This window comes from Capra hircus, chromosome 13, assembly GCF_001704415.2.
Source record: "Capra hircus breed San Clemente chromosome 13, ASM170441v1, whole genome shotgun sequence".
In the NCBI taxonomy this organism is placed as follows: domain Eukaryota; kingdom Metazoa; phylum Chordata; class Mammalia; order Artiodactyla; family Bovidae; genus Capra; species Capra hircus.
This window is the reverse complement of record NC_030820.1, coordinates 58,748,934-58,774,584: the sequence shown is the minus strand read 5'-3', so window position 1 is coordinate 58,774,584 and position 25,651 is coordinate 58,748,934. Positions and strand designations below refer to the sequence as shown.

Sequence of the window (25,651 nt, the reverse complement as noted above, 5' to 3'; positions counted from 1 at the left end):
GGACTGCAAGGAGATCCAACCAGTCCATCCTAAAGGAGATCAGTCCTGGGTGTTCTTTGGAAGGACTGATGCTAAAGCTGAAACTCCAATACTTAGGCCATCTGATGCAAAGAGCTGATTCATTGGAAAAGACCCTGATGCTGGGAGGGATTGGGGGCAGGAGGAGAAGGGGACGACAGAGGATGAGATGGTTGGATGGCATCACTGACTCGATGAACATGGATTTGGGTGGACTCCGGGAGTTGGTGATGGACAGGGAGGCCTGACGTGCTGCGATTCATGGGGTTGCAAAGTGTCGGACACGACTGAGCGACTGAACTGAACTGAGGTGATGGGTATGTTAACAAGCTTGATTGCGAGGATTTTCTTAACAGTTTATACATATAGCAGATCATCAAGTTGTACACAATATATACAATTCCTGTTCGTTAGTTATACCTAAATAAAGCTGAAAAAAAATGAATAAAATGAAAGGCTAAACTTCACGAGAGAGATTCTGAGAAATGAGACTTGTCACTAACCTTGTTCTGTGTGTGTGGTGTACATACACAGTATTTTGAGATGAAGTTCATAACGTCAAATTGATCATTTTAAGGTGTATGTTTCAGTGGTATTTAGTATTGATCCAGTCAGAGTGTTGTGCAGATCTCACACACTAGTTCAAACTAGATCTCCATCTAGTTCAAAAACCCCCTACCCATTAAGCAGTCCCTCCCCATTCCTCCCTCAACCCCCATAGAATTATACACTATGTGACCTTTTGTATCTGACTTCCCACTTCTTTTTAAGGAAACCATGGTTCACCCCAAAAGAGGAACTTAGCAGAAACAGTCTCAGCTCCAGGGTCTTGAGCAGGGGTTACCTGCAGTACATAGCTCCGATTGTGGTTTCCCCTAGATTTTCTTTTCATTTGTTAGTTAATCTCTTCTCCTTTTTCTCTTCTCAGTTCATTGAGCTTTGCCTGTTTTGGCTTTGCCCTGGTGCTATTTGTAGGACCTCCACACTAGAAAATTGATTTTGGGGTTAGTTTGTATATTTAATATACAAAACGAAGCAGGTCAAAAGCTAATAAGAGTTTTGCTAAGAGAACACACTGGTCATAGCAAAGACCCTCTTCCAACAACACAAGAGAAGACTACACATGGGCATCACCAGATGGTCAATACCGAAATCAGATTGATTATATTCTTTGCAGCCAAAGATAGAGAAGCTCTAAACCGTCAGCAAAAACAAGACCAGGAGCTGACTGTGGCTCAGATCATGAACTCTTTACTGCTAAATTCAGACTTAAATTGAAGAAAGTAGGGAAAACCACTAGACCAAGCAGGTATAACCTAAATCAAATCCCTTACCATTTTACAGTGGAAGTGAGAAATAGATTCAAGGGATTAGATCTGATAGACAAAGTGCCTGAAGACCTGTGGACAGATGTTCGTGACGTTGTACAGGAGGCAGTGATCGAGATCACCCCCAAGAAAAAGAAATGCAAAAAGGCAAAATGGTTGTCTAAGGAGGCCTTAAAATAGCTGTGAAAAGAAGAGAAGCGAAAGGCAAAGGAGAAAAGGAAAGATAGACCCATTTGAATGCAGAGTTCCAAAGACAAGCAAGGAGAGACAAGAAAGCCTTCCTCAGCAATCAGTGCAAAGAAATAGAGGAAAACAATAGAATGGGAAAGACTAGAGATCTCTTCAAGAACATTAGAGATAGCAAGGGAACATTTCATGGAAAGATGGGCACAATAAAGGAAAGCAATGGTGTGGACTTAACAGAAGCAGCAGATATTAAGAAGAGGTGGCAAGAATATACAGAAGAGCTATATAAAAAAGATCTTCATGACCCAGATAACCACGATGGTGTGATCACTCACCTAGAGCCAGACATCCTGGAATGTGAAGTCAAGTGGGCCTTAGAAAGCATCACTACGAACAAAGCTAGTGGAGGTGATAGAGTCCAGTTGAGCTATTTCAAATCCTGAAAGATGATGCTGTGAAAGTGCTGCACTCAATATGCCAGCAAATTTGGAAAACTCCACAGTGGCCACAGGACTGGAAAAGGTCAGTTTTCATTCCAATCCCAAAGAAAGGCAATGCCAAAGAATGGTCAAACTACCGCACAATTGCACTCATCTCACATACTAGCCAAAGCCTTTGACTGTGTGGATCACAACAAACTGTGGAAAATTCTAAAAGAGATGGGAATACTAGACCACCTGACCTGCCTCTTGAGAAATCTGTATGCAGGTCAGGAAGCAACAGTTAGAACTGGACATGGAGCAACAGACTGGTTCCAAATAGGAAAAGGAGTACGTCAAGGCTGTATATTGTCACTCTACTTGTTTAACTTCTGTGCAGAGTACATCATGAGAAATGTTGGACTGGATGAACCACAAACTGGAATCAGGATTGCTGGGAGAAATATCAATAATCTCAGATATGCAGATGACACCACCCTTATGGCAGAAAGTGAAGAACTAAAGAGCCTCTTGAAAGTGAAAGAGGGGAGTGAAAAAGTTGGCTTAAAGCTCAACATTCAGAAAACGAAGATCATGGCATCTGGTTCCATCACTTCATGCAAATAGATGGAGAAACAGTGGAAACAGTGACAGACTTTATTTTTGGGAGCTCCAAAATCACTGCAGATGGCGGTTGCAGCCTTGAAATTAAAAGATGCTTACTCCTTGGAAGGAAAGTTATGACCAACCTAGATAGCATATTGAAAAGCAGAGACATTACTTTGCCAACAAAAATCCATCTAATCAAAGCTATGGTTTTTCCAGTAGTCATGTATGAATGTGAGAGTTGGACTGTAAAGAAATCTGAGTGCTGAAGAATTGATGCTTTTGAACTGTGGTGTTGGAGAAGACTCTTGAGAGTCCCTTGGACTGCAAGAAGATCCAACGAGTCCATCCTCAAGGAATCAGTCCTGAATATTCATTGGAAGGACTGCTGCTGAAGCTGAAACTCCAATACTGATGCGAAAAACTGACTCATTTGGAAAGACCCTGATGCTGGGAAAGATTGAAGGTGGGAGGAGAAGGGGCTGATAGAGGATGAGATGGGTAGATGGCATCACTGACTCAATAGACATGAGTTTGAGCAAGCTCTGGGAGTTGGTGATGGACAGGGAAGCCTGATGTGCTGCAGTCTATGGGGTCACAGAGAGTCAGACACAACTGAGTGACTGAACTGAACACTTGTTTCCATAGGGAATATTTCTGTAGGAAAAATTAAAAAGAGTGATGCTTTACCCAGTGCTGCCAGTTGTCCTCCTGAAATGCTGTAGTGTGTCACACCCACCTACCCACAAATGTACCTGTTTCCCCAGACAGTTTCCAGCTGGTCACCTTCACACTCTTTCATTACTGCCTGATCAGTAAAACAGTATGTGTCTTTGTTTGAAATGCATTTGTGTAATTAATAGATGGGGGTTCAGTTCAGTTCAGTCACTCAGTCGTGTCCGACCCTTTGCGACCCCATGAATCACAGCACGCCAGGCCTCCCTGTCCATCACCAACTCCCAGAGTTCACTCAAACTCATGTGCATCAAGTTGGTGATGCCATCCAGCCATCTCATCCTCTGTCGTCCCCTTCTCCTCCTGCCCCCAATCGCTCCCAGCATCAGAGTCTTTTCCAATGAGTCAACTCTTCACATCAGGTGGCCTAAGTATTGGAGTTTCAGCTTTAGCATCAGTCCTTCCAAAGAACACCCAGGACTGATCTCCTTTAGGATGAACTGGTTGGATTTCCTTGCAGTCCAAGGACTCTCAAGAGTCTTCAACACCACAGTTCAAAAGCATCAGTTCTTCAGCACTCAGCTTTCTTCATAGTCCAACTCTCACATGCATACATGACTACTGGAAAAACCATAGCCTTGACTAGACGGACCTTTGTTGGCAAAGTAATGTCTCTGCTTTTTAATATACTATCTAGGTTGGTCATAACTTTCCTTCCAAGGAGTAAGCATCGTTTAATTTCATTGCTGCAATCACCATCTTCAGTGATTTTGGAGCCCAGAAAAATAAAGTCAGCCACTGTTTCCCCATCTATTTCCCATGAAGTGATGGGACCAGATGCCATGATCTTCGTTTTCTGAATGTTGAGCTTTCAAGCCAACTTTTTCACTCTCCTCTTTAACTTTCATCAAGAGGCTTTTTAGTTCCTCTTCACTTTCTGCCATAAACGTGGTGTCATCTGCTTATCTCAGGTTATTGATATTTCTCCCAGAAATCTTGATTCCAGCTTGTGCTTCTTCCAGCCCAGCGTTTCTCATGATGTACTCTGCGTATAAGTTAAATAAGCAGGGTGACAATATACAGCCTTGACGTACTCCTTTTCCTATTTGGAACCAGTCTGTTGTTCCATGTCCAGTTCTAAGTGTTGCTTCCTGACCTGCATATAGGTTCTCAAGACGCAGGTCAGGTGGTCTGGTATTCCCATCTCTCTCGGAATTTTCCACAGTTTATTGTGATCTACACAGTCAAAGGCTTTGGCATAGTCAGTAAATCAGAAATAGATGTTTTTCTGGAACTCTTGCTTATCGATGATCCAGCGGATGTTGGCAATTTGATCTCTGGTTCCTCTGCCTTTTCTAAAACCAGTTTGAACAGCTGGAAGTTCACGGTTCACGTAGTGCTGAAATCTGGCTTCGAGAATTTTGAGCATTATTTGCTAGCGTGTAAGATGAGTGCAATTGTGTGGTAGTTTGAACATTCTTTGGCATTGCCTTTCTTTGGGATTGGAATGAAAACTGAGCTTTTCCAGTCCTGTGGCCACTGTGGAGTTTTCCAAATTTGCTGGCATATTGAGTGCAGCACTTTCACAGCATCATCTTTCAGGGTTTGAAACAGCTCCACTGGAATTCCATCACCTCCACTAGCTTTGTTTGTAGTGATGCTTCCTAAGGCCCACTTGACTTCACATTCCAGGATGTCTGGCTCTAGGTTAGTAATCACAGCATCGTGATTATCTTGGTCGTGAAGATCTTTTTTGTACAGTTCTGTATATTCTTACCACCTCATCTTAATATCTTCTGCTGCTTTTAGGTCCATACCATTTCTGTCCTTTATTGTGTCCATCTTTGCATGAGATGTTCCCTTGGTATCTCTAATTTTCTTGAAGAGATCTCTAGTCTTTCCCATTCTGTTCTTTTTCTCTATTTCTTTGCATTGATTGCTGAGGAAGGCTTTCTTATCTCTTCTTGCTGTTCTTTGGAACTCTGCATTCAGATGCTTATATCTTTCTTTTTATCCTTTGCTTTTCGCTTCTCTTCTTTTCACAGATGGGGGTTAAGCATTGTTTATGTGTTCTGACCATTTATGTTTCTCTTCTCAACCACATGTTAAGGCCCTTTGCCCATTTTTCTGTATTGTTTATTTTTGCTTTTAAAGACCATTTTGAATATTCATAAACTCTGAATCTTGGGACTTCCCTGATGGTCCAGTGGTTATGACTGTGTGCTTCCAATACAGGGAACGTGGGTTCAATTTCTGATTGGGGAATTCAGATCCCACATGCTGCATGTAGTGGCCAAAAAAAAACCTGAGTCTCATATATATTTAAAATATTTTCTCCCTGAGTTCCTATTCTGTCTTTTGACTTTTGTGGAGTTTTTTAAAAATGCATTTATTTATTTTTATCGTTAGTTTTTTTTCCAAAGGATTATTGCACGGAGGTGGGAGTGGAACTGTGGCCTTTGTTTGTGGTTTTAATTTCAATATATGGGTTTCTCCTCTATCTGAAAAATAGAGCTTTCCCTAAATTTGTACAATATTTTATAAGAATTTTTCTTATAAAATGAGGAAGCAGTTACCTTAGGACACACCTTACTTACACATGCACAAAATAAATAGGGATAAAGGCCTGATGCTCACAGACATAATTCAGAGCTATTGGCAGCTTGATGCTAAGATGGTGAATGTAGTTAGCTGGAAGGAGTTTGGAGTGCAAGCTACCTGTGTAATAGCTCTCTGCAAAACAAACACTGAATGCTAATTTCTACCTTTTTGCCTTGTTTCATAAAAGCAAAAATTCACTTTTAATTTCTTTCCATTAGTAAAAATAGGTGCTCATGTAGGTTTTGAAAAAATGAAAGTGTAGATCTTTCATAAAGAATGAAGTAGCCTAAAGCAAACTTTCAAAAAGTGGGGGATACCTCATGGGTGGGTCTGTACTTACTTACTTATCTAGGACACACTGATTTTTTTTTTTTTCTTAAGGGAATCAGATATAACCATTTTTCTCTTGGTGGTTCTTGGCCTTTGTGTAGACAGAATAACTATTAATCGATAAGGTGAGTAATAATCTTTAAGTTGTTATTTAAGTCATTGTCCACGTTGGATTGTCTCTCCAGATTTTGCTTCCTCCGGTGCTGTGGTTGCGTGTTTTCTGAGCGAGCCCTAAAGGAGATCAAAGCGGAAGTTTGTCACACGGTGAGTCGTTGACATCATTTGTTCCTTCTCAGTAGCTGAAGTCATCAGATGGTTTGGGCTCCCTCCCTCTGTGTGTTATTTCAGCATCTCTCAATTCTTTTCTGAGACACGGATCTCATGAGTTGCTTCTCTGCATAAAACCCTTGTATCCCCATCCTTGCTTTGAATCCACCTTCTGTCCCATCCTTGGAGGTAGAGACTCAGACCACCTCTTGTGCCGTGTCCCTGCCCACCTGTCCTCTCTGGTGCCTTTATTCCCTCTAGCGGGCAGAGACCTGCTCCCAGAACCTTAGTTCAGAGCCGTTGCTTCCTGTGTGAGCCCAGCCTCCTTCCCCATTCCCTGGGCGCCTGGTTATCCCACGGATCTCATTAGAATGTACTTGCTGGTTGTGTGGTACTTTTCCCACTGAACTATGGGAGTTTCTTCTTTCTCATTTTCTTTTTTCTTTTTATAAATAGAACTTTACTTTTAGAGCAATTTGACGTGCATAGCAGAATTAAGAGGAATGTAAAGGGTTTCTCACAGGCCCTCTACCCCCATGTGTGCACGCCCTCCCCCTGTATCCACATCCACGCCAGTGGTGTATTCGTTCCAGTTAATGAACCTATCCTGATCCCTCACCGTCAACTGAGGCCCCTTCATATTAGGGTCCATGCTCGGCAGCGAGCATTCCTGAGCTGGGACAAGGATGTAACGGTGCGCGTCTGTCACTGCAGGCTCACAGTTTGTCTCCACTGCCCTTGCCATCCCCTGTGCTCCGCTGGGACGTGTTTGAAAGTGGGAGCAGGGCTTGTCTGTCTCTTCACCCTTGCCTTGTTCTGTCCAGGCATGTTGCATGTCCTCAGTAGACGCTCACACCCATGAGCACGCACGTGATGAAAGAGTGCCCGCTCAGCTCACATGAGAGGGTACAGAGGACTTTGCTCTCCGGGGTTGCTGCACAGCCTGGGACCTCTGTGTCTTGGTGTTCCACCTGTCCGTGGAGAACCTGGCATTTATTTTAATGTCATGGATGCCAAAATGTCACTGACTGCATTTTCACCCACATTAGCTCTGCTTGGGTTTCCTTAGGCTTCCCAGGATGGTGTTTCTCCCTGTTGTGAGTTATTCTTTGATTCAGCAGCTTTCATAAAACAGCTGTCATGGGCCAGCCCCATCCTGGCAACTGTGGAATGGGGTACATGGTAGGTAAGATTGATCCAGTCCCTGCTTTCATGGAGCCCACTTTCCAGTTGGAGAGACACTCAGGTAACTGAGCAAGGTAATGCTGATTGTGACAGCAGCCAGGAAAGAAACGCAGAGGCTCAGGTACCAGAGGGAACAAGGCCTCCCAGTGGCCAGTGGAGGCACCTCTGCAGATTTAAGACCTGAGGGCAGGAAGGAGCCTGCTGAGGAAGGTTTCAGCCTAAGCTCAGAAGTGGCAGAGGATTTTGCTAGTTGAAGGAACAGAAAGTGTGGTGGCGGGTGGGGACAGGAGAGGAGAAGTGGGTGAGGTGGAGGGCTAGGCAGGGGTCACCTTCCGTAGGCCCGGGTGGCCACACGGGGGCTTGTGGATTTTATCCTCAGAACCGTGGGAAGCTGGGGGCAGCTTCCAGCTAGGCTGGATGACTTTAGTTTCAGAATGACTTCTCTGCAAAGAAGCCAGACGCAGAGGAGGACTCACTGAAATGTGGTTTCATTAATTTGAGGCTCAAAGGCAGACAGAAGGTGATGGGTGGTGAAGAAGTCAGGGAGCATCTAGTTGTTTCTACTTTGGGGTGATTATGGATCGAGCCCATCACAAAATTTGGAATCTGTCTCATTAAGCTTTTACCAAAAAAAGAGAAATTTAAAGAATGCATTTACAAATCAACCCGTGTCATTTATCGTCCAGTATTGATTATGTCTCTGGTATTAAAGACGATGTTACAGGGGTTCCCAGGGAAAGTGGGATGTGGATGACTCGGTCCCTGTGCTTAAGGAGACTGCAGGCCTGCAGGAATCAAGTTATATGAAAAATTGTATTCTACTTTATTTCTTGAGTTGTTGTTTAGTCAGTAAGTTGTGTCCAACTCTTTGCAGCCCTGTGGACTCCCTGCCAAGCTCCTCTGTCCATGGGGATTCTCCAGGCAAGAACACTGGAGTGGGTTGCCATTCCCTTCTTTGTCTCTTGAGGCCAGTCACCAAGTGGTTGTAAGGATGTTATTGGAGTCGAGGGGCCAGAGAACTTCCTGGCCGTGCTGGTGAGAAATGGCTTTATGAAGGAGGCATTTGTTCTAGGCCTTGGAGGCAGAGCGTGTTCTCACCAGTCAGCCTTTCCCAGAGATTGGGACATCACTGTCAGTGTAGGAGTGCTGGTGCGGGGACCACAGGAAGGACCCCCAAACATCCTCACGAGGCATTGCCTGGCAGGACGGCAGCTCCCGTTTCCCGTGCCTTCTGTCACGTGCCTGCCCTGCAGGGAAAGTCTCCATTTGGTCCTGGGATGGTTTAAATGCATCTCCAACACTCACTGAGCTCCCAGGAGAATGGGCCTTACGCTCAGAGCTTGGGCAGGCAGGGCCTCCAGAGATCTGTTCTCTGCATTTCTATGCTTCCTAAATCCCATGGTCAGAGGAACCCGGCGGGCTGCAGTCCATGGGGTTGCAAAGAGACAGACATGACTTAGCATGTACACACACACACTATTTTTATACTTAGCAAGATCAAGTGAACGTTTCAAGTAAATTTAAGTAAAAACAATGGGTAGATTTAAAGAAAAATATTAAGATGCTGACAGTACATTAGGCAGGGGAAGGCCTGCAGTTTGAGAGATGCTGTTAGTGATGGTGGGTGCACTGTGGGGGTGGCAATAGGTGGGAGAGGACAAGCCGTGGCCGTATTCAGGAGAGGAAGTGCCCAGGCAGCCTGAGAACGTGGGGGCTCGAGGTGCCATCACTGCCTGGGCTGCTCAGGAGCAGGGAGAAGCCAGGGGTGTGAGTCAGACTGCCTGGTGGAAACTAGGAGCACCAGGCTGAGGAGCAGCTCCCCGGGATGGGGGCGGGAGGGCAGTGCTATCATCGGGGGCTGTTGATGCCTTTGCAGCAGCAGAGAGCCCTGGGGGCGACAATGTATAGGTCTGTGCAAGATGGACAGAGAGAAAAGATTAAACAAGAGCAAGTAAGGAAAAGGAGCCTATGAGAGAAGCGTCGTGAAAGAGAGGGAACTCAGCTGGCCTGGGGTTCCCATGAGCAGAAAAGGAACCTCTGTGTGTTCAGGTGTGTGTGTGTTTTAACAAGTAGTGTGTGAGGCATTGTCTGTGTCAGATACATCCACAGGTGCACTCTGGAAGCTTGCTTGAAAGAATGTAAATATGAGAAGGTGGGAAATTAAGCTGAAATCTTAAAGAAGTCAGACGATGCCCTAAACCAGTGGTTCCCAGCCCAGGCCGTGCTATAGAGTCACCGCAGTGGTTTTTTAAGTCCCCACTCCCAACCTCAGGCCCTACGTCAGGATTTCAGGATTAGTGTGGAGCCCCCACGTATTTCTTTTCTTTCTTTCTTTGTTTTTGATTTCTGCTGGGAGGCTCAGTGATCTAAAGGAATCAGGCTTTTCTCCCTGACCCACAGCAGGTGACCATCTCTTAGATTGGTGTGCAGTTGTCTTCTTCTCTGGCTGACCTTGGATGTCCTTGGTGGTAGCCATTGTGACAGACCTGCAGCAGAACAGGAGTGTGCTCTGCAGAACAGCTCTATGCAAACATTGATGTTATTTCATGGAAAGGCAGTGCCACTCGGGAACTGCAAAGTCATTCTGTTGTTGTCTCGGAACAAAGTGCTAGTCAACTTCTGAAAGTCATCGTCCAGCGCTTCAAGGGAAGGGAAGGAAGCAGGGGGAAGGGGGAAGTGACCTCATCAGGCCTGCACAAGCAGCAGCCAAGACCAGGTGAGAACTGGAGTGCCGGCTCCTCCCACCACCTAACGGGCCGCAGGGCAGCCGAGACTGCCCACAGTCAAGACGGCACCCTGGCTGTATAACCCAGGAACCAACCTTAGGGACCAGCTTCCCTTAAAAATCAGTCTGTCGTCAGAAGAGCAATATTTTACTCTTTTCACTTAGGTCATCTCCTTAAAAATCGCCTTTGCACACAGAGGTAGGTTGAGTACCTGCCTCAACCTATTAGTGTTAGTTTGCTAGGGCTCCCGTAACCAGGCGCTGCAGACTGGGTGACCTAACAGACATTTAGTTTCTTACCCTTCTGGAGGCTTGAAGTCTGCAGTCACAGTGTTGGCTGGGCTGGTTCTTCCTGAGGGCAGTGAGGGGAGGATCTGTTCCAGACCTCTCTCCCTGGCTTGTCCATGGCTGCCTCTCCCTGTATCTGTCCGCACAGTCTTCCTTCTGTGGACCATGTCTTTGTGTCTCAATTACCCCCTTTTTGTAATAATACCAGCCCACGCAGTGACTGCATCTTAACTAACTGCATGTATAGGAGGTGACATTCTAACATCCCAGGGGTTAGGACCTCAACATTTGTTAGGAGGGAGGGGGGAGCATAATTCAACTGATAACACTGTGGTTTAGAAAATTAGAGCCTGGGACAGTCAGTGGTGCCCTTGGTGGGAGTCATTCATTCAGTCACTCATGCAGCCAACACTGAGAGCCTTGTATTTTATGGGCCAGACCTGGGTGTAGTACTTACTGCTTCTGCTCACATGCCATTGGCCAGAACTTAGTCATGTGACCACACCTACCTGCAGGAGCCTAGGGATTGTGGTCTAGCTGGACACCCCAGAAGCAGAGGTGAACACCAACCACTTCTGCCCAAGTACCCAAAGGAGGAATGATGGGATGGTGCAGTTTCAGGAGCTGTGGTGCGTCGTGAAAATGTGAATGAAGGGAGATAAGGCCACAGTGTGGAAATCTAAAGCAAGTATTTTTCATGTTTTAGATAATGTCTGAAATTTAGAGGAACCAATGTCGTAAGAATGGTGTCAGGGACTTCTCTGGCAGTCCAGGGGTTAGAACTGTGTTTCCTCTGCACAAGAACACTTTCTTGGAAACAGGAAGGAATAAACACGTAAACAAACATGATAGAATGTTACGTTTAAAAAGAAGAACAGTACCAGGAGTGATGCTGAGGGTGTGCACTTTCTCCACTTTTCCCTCTGTAATTCCGTGGACACTGGGCTTTTTGGTTCACCAGAAGAGACTCCAGGGTTTGAACTTGCCCTGGCTTTGTGTTCTAAAATACACGCCATGCGCTTGACTTCAGGAAACGGAGACCAAAGAGATGTAGTTGCTAGGCTTTTCTGTTTTCATGGTAAACAAAACACTACCCACAAAACTGATAGAATTCCCCACTGTGTTTGTCCCTGCTTGTAATAAGAAGAAACACATTGGAGTAACCACGGGTTGCAAAATAAATGGTGTGCTTGTTACTCAAAACATGAGCCATGGTCCTGCGAATACTGGCGTCACCTGGGAGGGTTTTGCTTTTGTTTTTTTAAGAAACACAGACTCCCAGGCCCCTCCTCAGACCTGTGGAATCAAAAACTTCATTTTAACAAGAGCCTCCCGGGGGATTGGTATGCACAGGTAAGCTTGAGAAGCTGACCTGGATGTTAAAGGTGGTAGTGATGGTGTTCCTTCGCTCAGTCATGTCTGCCTCTTTGCCACCTAATGGAGTGCAGTACACCAGGCTTCCCTGTCCTTCACTATCTCCCAGAGTTTGTGCAAACTCATATCCATTGAGTCGATGATGCCATCCAACCATCTCATCCTCTGTCACCCTCTTCTCCTGTCCTCAGTCTTTCCCAACATCAAGGTCTTGTCCAGTGAGTCAGCTCTTTGCATCAGGTGGCCAAAGTATTGGATCTTCAGCTTCAGCTTCAATCCTTCCCATGAGTACTCCTGGTTGATTTCCTTTAGGATTGACTGGTTTGATCTCCTTGCCGTCCAAAGGACCCTAAAGAGTCTTCTTCAGCATCACAGTTGGAAAGCATCAATCAGTCGAGGTGTGGGCAGTAGCATCTGCATCTGGCTTGCTGACCTGGCTTTATTTAGTTAGGCTTTGTGACAACTGAGCGCAGGGTGTGGATGTTTTAAAGTCAGAAATGAAACAAAAATTTACACTCATACACTGGTTTTTTGTTTTGTTTTAGTTTTTATCATGGAGTGAGCAGAGTGGAAAGGGGAGAAAATAAAGAAGGAGGCACTTCAAAAGCAGGTGGTGAATTCTGCTTCTCGGGCCCAGCCTCCTTCAGTTGTTTCCTTTCTGCCATCTTCATGGTCTCGATGAAGAGTAAGCCTTAGGAAATCACGTAGCATACAGCACAGGCAGCTTTAAATTTTTACATGTAAGGAAAACACAATAGGAAAATGGAACAGTAGACTCTGCATGTTCACAAGCAGGTTCTGTTCCCAGAAACTTAAGAGAAATTATCTCAAGATCCCTATTTGTCTCAGGATCACCTTTAAGATACAATCTTTAGAAATATTGTTCAGATTGTTTTACATGTGATTTAATTTTGTTCTTTAGTATGACGAATAAACACAGTCAGTCAGAGGCTGGCTCAGGCTAGAGAGCGCAGCAGCTTCCCGCTGGTTCTGATGTCCATGGAGGCTGTGGCTTTGTCTTGGCCTCCTGGGAGGTGCCCTGATGCCCCACTAACACCCAGCTTGTGCTTCCCCAAATCTCACGCTGCTTCATTCCACTGTGGTGGTGGTTTAGTCGCTTAGTCCTGTCCGACCCTTGCAACCTCATGGACTGTAGCCTGCCAGGATCTTCTGTCCATGGGATTTCCCAGGCAAAAATACTGGAGTGGGTTGCTGTTTCCTTCCCTAGGGTATCTTCCCGACTCAGGAATGGAACTCAGGTCTCCTGCACTGCAGGGGGATTCTTTACCAACTGAGCCACCAGGGAAGCCTCCTTCATTCCTCTGTACTTTAAGCTGTTTTTTATTTACTTATGTGGCTGCACCAGGTCTTGGTGCAGCATGCAGGATCCAGCTCCCTCACCGGGGATAGAACGCAGGCCCCCTGCATTGGAAGGGCGGAGTCTTAGCTGCTGGACCACCAGGGAAGTCTCTGTCTTTAAGTTATCTTATTATTCTTTTTTTTTTAATTCTTATTTTTTATCTCGCTGTTACAGAAATGATTTATTGCAGCATTTGAGCCTTTTGAGGGCAGTTGTGCGAATTTGTGTTCTATGAATTGACATTGAAATGAAGGAAAGCTTATCTTTTATGTAACTTGAAACAATGTAAGCTTCTTTTATTTTTTATTTAATTTAAAAGTGTACTGGGGTTTGCACTTACTTGCAAAGAGTTGTTATAAAATGTAGGGGGCATGATTGTGGTGAACCTGAGCTTTCTGAACCACCACTCAGAGCATGACCATCAACTCCGTGTCTGCCTGTAAGCAGGCTGTCTGGGGCGCTCACATTCTCTGATGGTCTTAACCTTCTGTTGTGTGCTTTCCCTGGAATCACGTATCTTTGGGGAAGAAATATTTGTTTCAGTGGAAATTTTAATGTGCTATGGTTAGCTCAGGTTTGATTTGCAGACTCTACTTTCAGAACCTCTTCTCCTTCTGTGTAGTTCCATGCTTTTCAAGGGCTGTTTTCATTGATTTAAGTGGAATCTCATTTAGTTTCTGCGTTTGAGAAGTGTCAATTCACTAAAGGGTATGCTTTGTCCTTGAATTATACATTTAATTCTTTAGTGTCCTGTCCTGTGGTTCCTACTTTTTCCTTATTTTAGTTGTTTTAAGTTGTGCTGTTTAATAGTTGTATGTTTCTAGCCCTGTATGATTCTGTGGGCTCTTTTAGAAAGAGTGTATAAAAAGTCCTTGACAAAACAACAAAGATTTGTGGATTTGGGGAAGACCTGAATCTTTGAGTAGAGAGAAGTAAGACTGTCCACGCCTTTGACCTGTGCTGTTCTGTATGGTAACCACCAGCTACATGTGACTATTTACATTTAATTAAAGTTTTTAAAGTTAAGGTTCACTTATCAGTCACTCCAGCCATATTTCAGATGCCCAGCGCTCCCTGTGGTTGTGACTGGTATAGGCAGCTTAGATACAGACCATCCCAGCCCGCAGAAACCTGGGGGCAGCCTTTGTAAGAAGTTGTGTTTCAACTCCATAACTGCCTTTTACCCAAAGGAGGTAGACTCTTCCTTGTTTTTCTAGGATTTCTAGAACAGAGTTACATTGTTCCTAGCCAAGAGGACTGCTAGAAGCATATTTTCATTTTCAGTGGGAGTTTGTTCTTTATTAGAATCTCATACACATTAGTATCTTTAAGACAAGATATATTCTTATTCTAACTTGAGCCTGGATCTAAGTGTTTGGAGAATATTGATTTCCATTAACAGTTTAGTGAGGCAGTCAGGCCTCCATGTCACTTACCTAGTCACCAGTGGAAATTTGAATTATTTTTTCTCTTGTGATTTCTTTCTCTAAACTGTGAAAGTGGCTTATCATCAATAGCAGAGTCTTTTTGTCAGTAGCAAGTTTCTAAATTCATTTTAGGACTAACTTCTGTCAAGGAATTATTTTTCCATTCTTTTTTGGTTGAATGTTCTCTGATTTCAAGTCAAGATAACAGAATGATACCAATAAGAAGGCAAACAGTCTCTATAACTTTGGACTCAGCGGTTCAATTCCGTATTAAAATGGCTCTCCCGTTGGAAGTGCCAGTGTGCCTCCACAGGGCCCTCTGCCTGCCCTAGAACTCTGAGTCTGTGCCACCGCTCCAGGCAGGAGACCACAAGAGGCTCGGTCGAGTCAAATTGGTTGGCAAACAGAGAAGGTGATTGAATGATCCACGGCAAGTCTCCTGGTCCGTACACGCAGGTGTCCTGGACATAGTGGCCTGCAGAGAGAACACAGAAACTTAGCTGCCTTCGTTTTGCTGTCAGTTTGCGTCTACGTGGACAAGTGGCACACTTCTGAGGTCATCTCTCAGGCCTCTCTGCTTCTTGCAAGTTCAGATTAAACATGATTTCCACAGTTGCTTTGAAAGGGGCTTTTATTTTCAGCTTTGAACTTGTGATGGAAGGGAAGCTTCTGTTCGTTTGGTTAGTGATTTCTGAAATCTTTAATGGCTGCTGTAGGTGAATTCTGTAGAATTTTAACCTGTCATGAGCTGCAACACTCCGGCCCCGTGATGTGAAGAGCTGACTCACGCAGGGATTTGCTGCAGTCTCCATGAATTCTCTGTCCACCACAAGCTACGGGCCCACAGAGGTCATGCATGCTCTGTTTTCCCTTCCCTTCCAGAGAACTTGCCATCTTTCTACTGGACTCGTCCGTGTCACGTTGTGAATTGTCATCCATCATTTCCTCCCTGAGACTGTCTGCCCCTCTCTGCCATCTTCACATCGCAGGTCTGGGTGGGCGGGGAGAGCCAACCCAGAAGAGTATGCTCGAATTGCTCCCCAGGAGCCAGGTTCTGGCTCTTCAACCTGGAGGTGATCTCCCCAAACTGATGAGCCTGAGAACCCCACTGCAGCCTGCTAATTCTCTTCTAGACTGTTCACAAAACAGAGACACCGCTCTCTCCTCCACCTCCTATCTGGCTTCTGTGTTTTGTCCCAGTAACTAAAACCTCTGGGACACCAGTCAAAGGGGCAAAAGAATTCACAGTTCCTGGGGGGAGAGCCTCCTGAGGGCAAAGCAAAGAGACTTTTCTCTGCAGGAACTGTGTTGGAAGTGTGGGGTCTCGCTGGCTGATCCCACCAAGGAGCACAGACTTGTGTTTTTCAGTCGTTTTATTCTAATAGACCCAGGGAGGCAGGGAGCTCATTTTAAATAAATGTTTGGGTTTGAATTCTAGGAGCAAGTGGGGAAAGCCAGATAGCTGATGTATTTTTATCTGAAAACTTTGGAAGTTGCAGTCCTGTTGTGTGTTTACTTTGTGAAAATTTATTCACTCAGATTCTTAGAATTTGTGTACTTTTCTGTCTGGAGAGTAGTTAGAAGTTTTTTAAAAAATTGACACCATGCTAATTGGATCATCTCATACATGACCATTAGCCTTTTCCTACTGTTACTGAGGCAGAAGTTGTATAATTTTTGTAAAATTTGAAGGCATCCTGTGGTGTGTGTTTTATTTTGTTTCTGTTTTTTGTTTTCCTGAGCTGCTTGGCTTGTGGAATCTGTTTCCAGACCAGGGATGGAACCCGGGCCCCAGCAGTTAAAAGCCTGGAGTCCTAACCCATTAGGCCACCAGGGAGCTCCCTTGGGTTTTGTTTTTACCTTTACAGCCTTCGTGAACTGTTCCCTCCTTATTTCTCCATTTAACAGCTCGAATATTTCCTTCCCAGCCAGCGTTCGGGGTGGAGCCCGGAGCATCTAAGGGAGAAGACAGGCAGGCTCACAGTGAGCAGGTGGAAAGAAAGCCCCACCTCGTTCAGAATGCGTGCCCTTGTCTGCACGAAGGACAGCTCTCTGGGGTAATCTGAAAGGATTTGGTTAAAAGGTCCTAACCCCGTTTCTTCTGGACTCATTGTATGTACTGTCTTCTTGGACCTATTCACTTAGCTATTCAAGCTCGAAGGCACGTCCCCAATTGGAGCCAGTCAACTTTATGTAAAGACCAAACAAGCCTGTTTAAAGGAAAGCATCATATTTCCCTCTGCCTCTCAGAAAACCTACCTACCCACCCACAATGGCTAGTTTTAATATTTTCCATTCTTAAAGAGCCCCTAGCATGATACATAGTACTAGCAGGTGTTCAGCGGTATGTAATAAGTAAATGAAGAAAGGAAGAACTTTCCAGTGATCTGTGCTCAGAAGTTTCAAAGGGCTCTATTTGGGGAGACGCAGAATGCTGGCATTTCCTTCTGGAGAGGGAACAAAGCAGTGAGCCTGGCAAACCCCAGACCCCTAAAAGCAGAGACACCCTGCACACCCCCACCCCCACCAACGGCCACTCAAGTGGGAGGTCCTACAGAATATGTAGAGCTGTTTGCCTAGTCAAAGAGCTGAAGTAGAATCTTTAAGGGTACACTTCTGCTGTTGCCGCTGGCCTGCACAGACATCCCTCTGCTGGATTGTTCTTACCTTTCAGTCTGTTCAGAGTCACCCAGTAGTGTCGCTCTGGGCCGTGGATGTCTTGGGACCACTGGAGCATGTCTTTTGCGCGGATGTCAGTCAGCACAAACTCCACAAACTTCCTCGTTAGTACATAGTAAGCACTTCCAAAATAAATGGTTAAGTTATGGGGTGGCTCAACCTTGAATCCTGCATTTGGAGACACGTAGATGTCTCCTTCAGGGCTGAATTCAAGATGGCCCTGACTTGTCTTAGATTTAATGCTTGGTGGCTGGATTACTCCGGGAGTGATATTTTTATCTTTCCATTTGCTTCTGATGTAGTGTATGATTTCTTTGTTGGTTTTGATTGGAAAGTCCTGTCCGCAGAGATTAATGACATAGTTCCATTGAAATTTGGAATGCACTAGATCTCTCATACAGTTAATATCTGCCTGCAGTCTTCTAAAGCCAGTGTAAGCCATTTTCTCTCTCTTTGACGAAATAAAAATGTTCTCAAAACAATTAACCAGGGATTGCACCGCAGTCTTATACTTCTTTGGGGCCTTTTCATCCACATGAATACAGTAAACATTCTGAGGCACATAAACAGCCCTGAGTAGCTGCACAAACATAGCCAGCTCCTTATGAATAGTTACAATATATGCCAAAGAGAAGCTGCCCTCCTCTGCAGACAGGGGTCTGGTTATGAAATGCAACTCCTGGGAAATCCTGGAGCAATTTCCTGGTCTGTGTAAATGAGCAAGTATTTCAGATCCATGAGGGTTTCTACAGAACTTTGCAATCTGGGGAGCCGCCTCTTTCCCTTCAAACAAAGCCGAGCACAGTTCATCAGGATAGAAGCCGCATTCCACCACTGCTGGGTGGGTGGGTTCCTCCTCTGCTTCCTCGGGAGTCAGATTCCTTAAATAAATAAAAATGAAGATGCAAACGGCTGTGCACACGAGAAGACCAGGCTTTGTGGCTCGCAGCTGGCTCATGCTTTGAGCTCCAGTTGCCTTCTTATTACCATGGTTTGAAATGTTCTCCTCTCAGCTTCCTTTTAAAGAAACAATAGACAGAATTTAGGGTGTTGTGAAAGTGCTTGTGAAACCCACACCACAGTCAGGTTAAGCATTTCTTTTACCCCGTAAGAGTTTTCTTGGGCCCCTTTTGCTCTATCCTCCTTGCATCCTTGTCTCTGGATAATCTCTTAATGTGCGTTTGTCACCATAGATGCGTTGGCATATTCTGCAGTTTTATATAAATGGAGTTATACTTGTGTATTTTTTTGCCTGGATTTTTTTTCACTTAGGATAATGCTTTTAAGATTTGATCCACATCATTGCATTTATCACCATTTTCCCTTTTTATTGCTGAGCAGTATTCCATCAAATGGATGTGGCACAATGTGGTTTATCTGCTGAAGGACACTGACTTGTTTCCAGTTTTAGGATGCTACAAGGTGCTGTAAGCACTTGTGCATAAGTCTTTGTGTAGACCTATGTTTTCATATTCCTGAGGTAAGTACATAAGAGTGAACTAGCTGGCTCGCATACGGGTGTTTATGTTTAACTTCTTAAGAAATTGCCAGGTTGTTTTCCAAAGTGAGTGTGCCATTTTATATCCCCACCAGCAAAGTATGAGCATTTCTGTTTACTCCACATCCTCACCAACACAGGGTGTAGTCAATTAAAAAAATTTTTTTAATTGGTAATGGTAATTTATTGTGGTTTTACTATGCATTTCCCCAGTGATTGATGATGTTGAGTATATTTTCATGTCTTATTGCCTTTATCTTGGCAGGGAAAAAAAAATCTCAAATATTTATTTTGAACATAGATCCTGTCCTGGTTTGCATTATCCTGAATTTCTTAGGCTGTTATTCTGTATCATGTTATAAGGATATATCTTTTCAATAAAAGGAACAACAAATCAAAAGGAATTTTGTGATCACATAATTCAACTTATTGAAATGAATTTATGTATTTTAATTTTTTTAGAGAAGGCTTCAGTGATTAAAAACAAGATATCTTTAATAAGATTATTTGATAATAATTTAGTTGCCTCTCTTGAACTCTATAGAGATGCATGAATAGGTGTTTTAATTAATTATTCTTAGCATGCAGATACCATCCTTGGGAATTTAGGGAAGAAAATTGATCAGGTAAAATGTCTTTATTGTTAGTAATTTTTTTCCTTATTTATGAGTCTTATTTCTAAGTTTCTGTAAAAAAAAAAAGTCATCATTTCCTATTCCTCCTTCCTGTTTTAAAAAACCCATTTACTTTTGACCAGTGTTAATCTCAAATTTCACATTAGATCCCTTACCTTTCCACATCATTATTGCAAATACCATTTGAAAGTATGGATGAGGCAACATTTTTGAGTTATCTCTGTGCTTTTAGAACTGTGAGCCAGGAAAAACTATAAATGCTGATTGAGGGCTGTGGATTTTAAAAATGTATGCATTTTCATTGTATAGTTTTCTTTTTATGCATCATGCTTCAAAAATAAAAAGCAGCTGCTGCCCAGATATGCCAGGTTACATTTTACTCTAGTTCAGTGAATGTTTGTTGATGGTCCCAAACAGAAAACATTATGGCATAATTTTAGAGACATTTTTTATAAAGTACAGAGTCATCATTATAATTAACACATTTCATATCTAGTCTCTAAAATATATACAACCTTTATCATGAAAACAGAAATCCAGTTGGAAAGAAATACCTTCCTGAAATGAAAAGAAATGCTTCTCTGTTAAGAATTTTGGTTAAATGTAAACCATGTACCATAGTTTATTACATTTTCTCCTGCATTTAGCTTTAGCATGGGAAGGAGGTTTGGAGTATTTTTCAGTTTTTGTTGTCTTGGTTGATGTTTTTAAGCTTATGGTCAAAGTAAAACCAGCTGGCCTCATCACAGAAATGTTAGCCCCACTTCACTGACAGACTCCACCTCATGCAGCGCCCAGAGGAATGGGTATTTTCAGTGGTTTGTGACAATTAAATAAAGACAAGTCCCATGTGTAACCTGTTGTCCTTCAGGGCAATACAAGGGCTAAGTCCCTTCCCTCCCTTGTAAAGAGATGGGCAGTGGAGCGTAGTTAGGGTTAATCAGCTGCCTTTCCACCTCTAGTTCTGTGGTGCATTGTTCAGAGTTGCCCAGTCTTCCTTTTAGCTCAGGTTCACTTTGGAATTTAGAAACTGGGGAGTGCTAGAATGTCACGTTGTGGGAAGGGTCACCAACTTTATTTTCATTGCTTCAACACGAGCTTTTCAAGGACAGCCTTGAAATGAAGCCTTTGGAGACTCCAATGCTGTTAAATGTGAATAGTTCTTGCTGTTGGTTTAACCTCCACGAGGTGGATAACGTGAAAATTCCTACAGGGATCAACTGTTTAGGGCCTGGCAATTTTTTCTCTTGAAGTCGTAAATGAACACCATTTTCAGCTTTGCAGGCATTTCCAACCTCTGTTCTTGGTGATTTGTTGTTGTTTTGTTTCTGTAATGTGAAATCAACTATTGTAGTCATCATGAAACTGTAATTGTTAAACATGTGACTTTTTATCACTAATTTCCAAGAAATATAAGCAGTATTTTTCAAGTGAGGAAAGTACAGTCTTTTATTTTTGAGCCATTTTTTTTCTTCCGCAGAAAGTTTTATTTAAACTGTGTATTTTAAAGGCTTTAGAAAGAGCGGGAGTTATCATCGTGTTTCATGAAGCAGGAGCAGATATAGAAGTTCTTTGTTCAGACCTTTTTTTTTTTTTTTTAATGAGTAGCCTCATTAAAATAAGGCTTCACAGGTGGTGCAGTGGTAAAGAATCGCCTGCCAATGCAGGAGCCACAGGAATGTTCGATCCCTGGGTTGGGAAGATCCCCTGGAGTGGGAAATGGTAACCTGCTCCAGTATTTTTGCCTGGAAAACCCCATAGACAGAGGAGCCTGGCAGGCTACAGTCCATGTGATCGCAAAGAATCAGACACGACTTAGCAACTGAGCACAGCAAAAACATCATTAATATGTATATAATGGGACTTTCCTGGTGGTCCAGTGGCTTAGACTCTGTGCTTCCACTGAGGGGCAGGGGGTGGGTGGGGCATGAGTTCTGTCCCTGGTAGGAGAATGGCCCAAAAATAATAATAATAAAATATGTATAGTGTACAGTAGAATTAAATAGCTTCCAGACAATGAATAATGTTAGAAGATTTTACAGTCAGTTGACTGAAGACATATGACATCTAAGAGATTTTGTAGAATATCCTTCCATAGAAATAATTACCAAGGCTATGGTTAAGGATGGTGTTAAGATTTTTTCCTTTTTGTGGTATTAGCAATCACACATGATTTCTAATTCTAGTTCTCAGAATGGAATAATTTAACCTTTTATGTTTTTTGTCCAAGCATAAAATATTTCCAAGAAGTTATTTCACAATTCCTTATTATCCTAACTGTGAGAGCCAGTGAGTATACTTTCCTTCTTTTTTTCTTTCTTCTCTGTCCTTCTGTAGTCCTCCTCTCCAACCCCACTAACAAGCCTTAAACAGCCCAAAACAAAGCCAGTAATGTGGGTTTGGCACCAGGTATTGCCACTTGAACACTTCAGGGCAGTCGTTTTGAATTTTATTATGATGGGATTTAAGTTGTTGTATAGACGTTTCAGGGCAGGTTGGCAACATCCTGTATAAATTAATTACTTTGCTGAAACACTTATTTAAAGGTTATTCCTGTTAGTAAATAGATCATGGGCATCTTTAAAGATGAACCTGTGGTATTTTTGCCATACTCTAGTATACTTCTGTTTTAGAGCATTAATATTACCTGGTTAATGTCAACTTAACAGGGATTAAACAATGTAGTCTTTATCTTCTGGACTGCAGGTGGGGGTATATGATAGAACCTGTCTCGTAAGGTCCGGGGACCCAGGGGTGTGGGAGTGGATGGGTGAGTGTTTCCTCCTGAGCCTAGCCTGGGAGGGTGCTCGATGCTTAAGTCGGATGGGGGTGCTTAGTACCCACCAGTCCCCTGGAGTAGTGAGACCTTCGGACGATGAATGTCGACTCTCTCTCCATTTACTGTGTGTTTGTCCTAAAAAGTCACTGTAGCTGCAGCGATGAAAATTTTGTGTGTCTTTTCTATCATCTCTAGGCTCAGAATGATGTCCAGAGCATCCTACAAGTTAATGGTGTTTTTCTTCAACTATTTGATCTTTAGCATATTAGACTAATTTTGAACTCAGACCATCTAGCTATCTAGTAAAATAGATGTCTTAATCACAACATGCTAATTCCTAAAAGGAGTATTTATTTCTTCAGCCACTTTGATTTGAAGAGGGAAACTGCATTTCAGGATATCCACTCAGAACAATCACAGCAAACACGACATTCTTATTATTGGTGCAGATTGAGAACTGAGAGTTTGGACATGGCCTTGAGGCTGACTTACTTATTTCCCACATGAGGAATCAATAAATGGCAGCATTTAAAATTTAAAAATAAAATTGGTCTCATTCTTAAAAACATTCCACTTTTAAATTTTCTTGGCTTAAATGAAAAAATGAGGGCTGTTTTTTGAGAGGAAAAGGTACGCAATACTTCTGAATTTTAAAATATTACTGATATTCCAGTAGTTCTATTTTAAAGGCATGGAGGAGATACAGAAAAACTTAAATTTCACTTTATTAGTAGTAACAATACCTGCTAAGCCTGTGGCATTCACAAAGCACTTACCGAGAGATGCTCCTCGCGTGGGTCAGAAGTCCTGGCGTGTCTGCACCCTGCCTGGCTTTTCTTCTCCTTCAGTTGCTTCTCTTGCTGCGGCTCCTGCTGAAGTCACATGAACCAGAGTCGCTTGGCAGGTTTTGTTACCCTTTCATCCCTGGAGGATTTTATTCTTGTCGATTCTGACCCATGGGTTGAAAAACAGAATCTGAGTGTTTCTTCAGGGCTGGCTCCCTTTACAAAACAAACACATGGCCCAGGTGAAGGGCAGCGCGGGGTACTTCTCGGATTCTAAAAGCTGGGTGAAATCCTGGCAGTCCTGGATCAGAATTCTTAAATGTTTTTAAAAATAGGAGGCCAGAATTGATTATTGAGCCTTTTCATTCAGGGAGTAAATAAAAGTCACTTAAAAATCTCACTTGCTTCCTATGTAGCATTGGAGCAGTTCAGTGCCTCAGCATGGCTCTCCAGAGGCCTGACTTCAGGGACACAGGCAGCGTCCTGGCCCTGCCCCGTCTTCCCGCAGCCACTGGCTAGCCTGTGCACGAGGCGGAGGTGGAGTCTCTGTCCACGAATAGTGGCTCCCCCTTCATTACTCTCCTCTGATGGATACTTCTCCTCTTAACAGTCGTCCCTTTTCTGGCTTAAAAGGTCCTCCACTTGCTGGTCCGCTCTTTAGGTTTACCCCATGTGTGTCTGCTGGGGATAGTGAAGCCAAGAGACGTGACTCAGAGCCCACAGAGACTCTCACCCTCGTGGGTGTCCAGACACCTGAGCTCTTTATTAAGTCAGACGAGTCCAGCTTTCTTCACCTGCGGCCACTCAAGATACCTGTTGCTCTTTTGCAGAACAGATGTTGCTTAAGGTGTCTTAATGGGGCATAGAGAAGCTGGTTTGTCTGGTCTTAAGGGGCTGCAGCATTGCTGTGCATGTGACATGCATACTTTTTATATAAAAACAGATCTGTGCAGCTTTTCAGTGGGGAGACCCTGTGTACGTTTGTATGGAGGTGCTCAGATTCCCTGAGTCGAGAGACTAATTTTTCCAAGAAAGGAAAGGCCACCCTGCCAGCTCGTCAAGTGTTGCTGCAGTGCTGCCCCCTGGGACCCTGAGGGCTTGTCTTAAATGTCCCCTGGGTGCTGCTGAACTGGCCTGGCAGGTCCATCCCTGGGGCAAGAGGTTTGGTGCTGGATTTCACCTGGATCTCACATCCTTAACCTGGGGGTAAAAAACAATGGAAGAAAACAGCTGAGAAAATAATGAGAGAGTTGCCTGCATGCACTTTACACTCCCACGGATCTGAGGAAAATACAGAATAAAAATCAAACATATTGGAGGAGCTATTGTAATAAGTGGATGAAAGATAGGCTTAATGTATCAGCTTCTTATACAGATTTGATTCAGCTAAAATTTTTTTAATGAAAGTCCTAATAAAACAGCATAAACATATAAATAACAATTTACAGTGGGATACTTTTGTATTTCTTAAAGCCCAAGAGGAACGATCTTCTTCTCTTTTTTAGGTTACCATAAGTTTTTTTTTCCCTGCCTTTACGTGATGTGATGGGCATTCTCACATGTTTTAGGGAGTGTAAGGTTTATGCAGCCTTTTAGGGGAGCTATTTGGCTTTAAAATTTCACTCCCTTTCATCCTGGTTTGAAATATTTGTTAAGGTTATGTTCTCATCCATTTAGTCAGCAGTTATTTACTGAGCATCCACTGTGTGCAGGACCCTGGGTTTAAGACTTGGCTGCTGCTGCTGCTGCTAAGTTGCTTCAGTCGTGTCCGACTCTGTGCGACCCCATAGATGGCAGCCCACCAGGCTCCCCTGTCCCTGGGATTCTCCAGGCAAGAACACTGGAGTGGGTTGCCATTTCCTTCTCCAGTGCATGAAAGTGAAAAGTGAAAGTGAAGTCGCTCAGTCATGTCTGACACTCAGCAACCCCACGGACTGCAGCCTACCAGGCTCTTCCGCCCATGGGATTTTCCAGGCAAGAACACTGGAGTGGGGTCCCATTGCCTTCTCAAGACTTGGCTACAACCAAGAAAGATAAAACCTTCTCATTTGGAGCTTACGGTGTGACAGAGGGAAGCCCTGTTTATACAGGCATGCATTCACTTATTAATTTTATAAGCCATGAACACAGGAAACTGACAGGGTTCTATGACAGAATAACCAAGTCTCCGAATTGAAATTTCTGGGTCAGAGATGCATGTAATCAGTTCTTCATCACAGTTATTGTTTGTAAGAACAAAATTGAGAAACCACTACTCCATTCGTCTCATATGTAAAAATACAGATATAGAAGCATATTACCCTTAATTCTGTCTCCTTCAGCACTTTCCTACTAGCCTTTTTTTCCCAATATTTAAAAAGGAATTAACATCCAGAGATCATATGAATATATAACTTCCACCTACTTTTCCTTTTAACATATCATAAGCATTTTCTGTGTTGTCAAAAACTCTAAATTAGCTATATATACGCTTCCTTTTTAGGAAT

General features: G+C 43.5%; 2 protein-coding genes across 4 annotated transcripts in view; one reads left to right on the top strand and one right to left on the bottom strand.

Annotated features, from left to right (window-relative positions):
* RTFDC1 (replication termination factor 2 domain containing 1) overlaps positions 1–25,651 on the top strand; it is a 47,288-nt gene that overhangs the window by 8,605 nt on the left and 13,032 nt on the right. For both annotated transcript variants that reach the window (XM_005688320.3, XM_005688319.3), the window contains exon 5: positions 6,349–6,427. In XM_005688320.3, the coding sequence (XP_005688377.1) occupies positions 6,349–6,427 (79 nt within the window). The remainder of the gene's footprint in view (positions 1–6,348; positions 6,428–25,651) is intronic.
* GCNT7 (glucosaminyl (N-acetyl) transferase family member 7) lies at positions 13,314–24,737 on the bottom strand. 2 transcript variants are annotated; one of them, XM_005688318.3, is made up of 4 exons: positions 23,157–24,737; positions 17,457–18,485; positions 16,650–16,745; positions 13,314–15,264 (listed from the first exon to the last, which is right to left on the bottom strand). In XM_005688318.3, exons 2-4 carry the CDS (start codon positions 18,424–18,426, stop codon positions 15,041–15,043), a joined length of 1,290 nt encoding a protein of 429 aa, XP_005688375.1. In that variant the 5' UTR covers positions 18,427–18,485; positions 23,157–24,737; the 3' UTR covers positions 13,314–15,040. The 2 variants fall into 2 exon arrangements, with proteins under 2 accessions (XP_005688375.1, XP_013824224.1); XM_013968770.2 differs by lacking the exon at positions 23,157–24,737 and having other exon boundaries at positions 17,457–19,420.

Excerpts from the sequence above, each read along its gene's own strand:
- GCNT7 (XM_005688318.3), bottom strand. The coding sequence starts at position 18,426 with ATGAGCCAGCTGCGAGCCACAAAGCCTGGTCTTCTCGTGTGCACAGCC. Across the intron at positions 16,746-17,456 it reads GACTCTGAACAGACTGAAAG|ATGCTCCGGGCTCCACCCCG; the intron begins GTAAGAACAATC and ends CTTCTCCCTTAG. Across the intron at positions 15,265-16,649 it reads AGTTCACGAAGGCTGTAAAG|GCCACTATGTCCAGGACACC; the intron begins GTAAAAACAAAA and ends TTCTCTCTGCAG.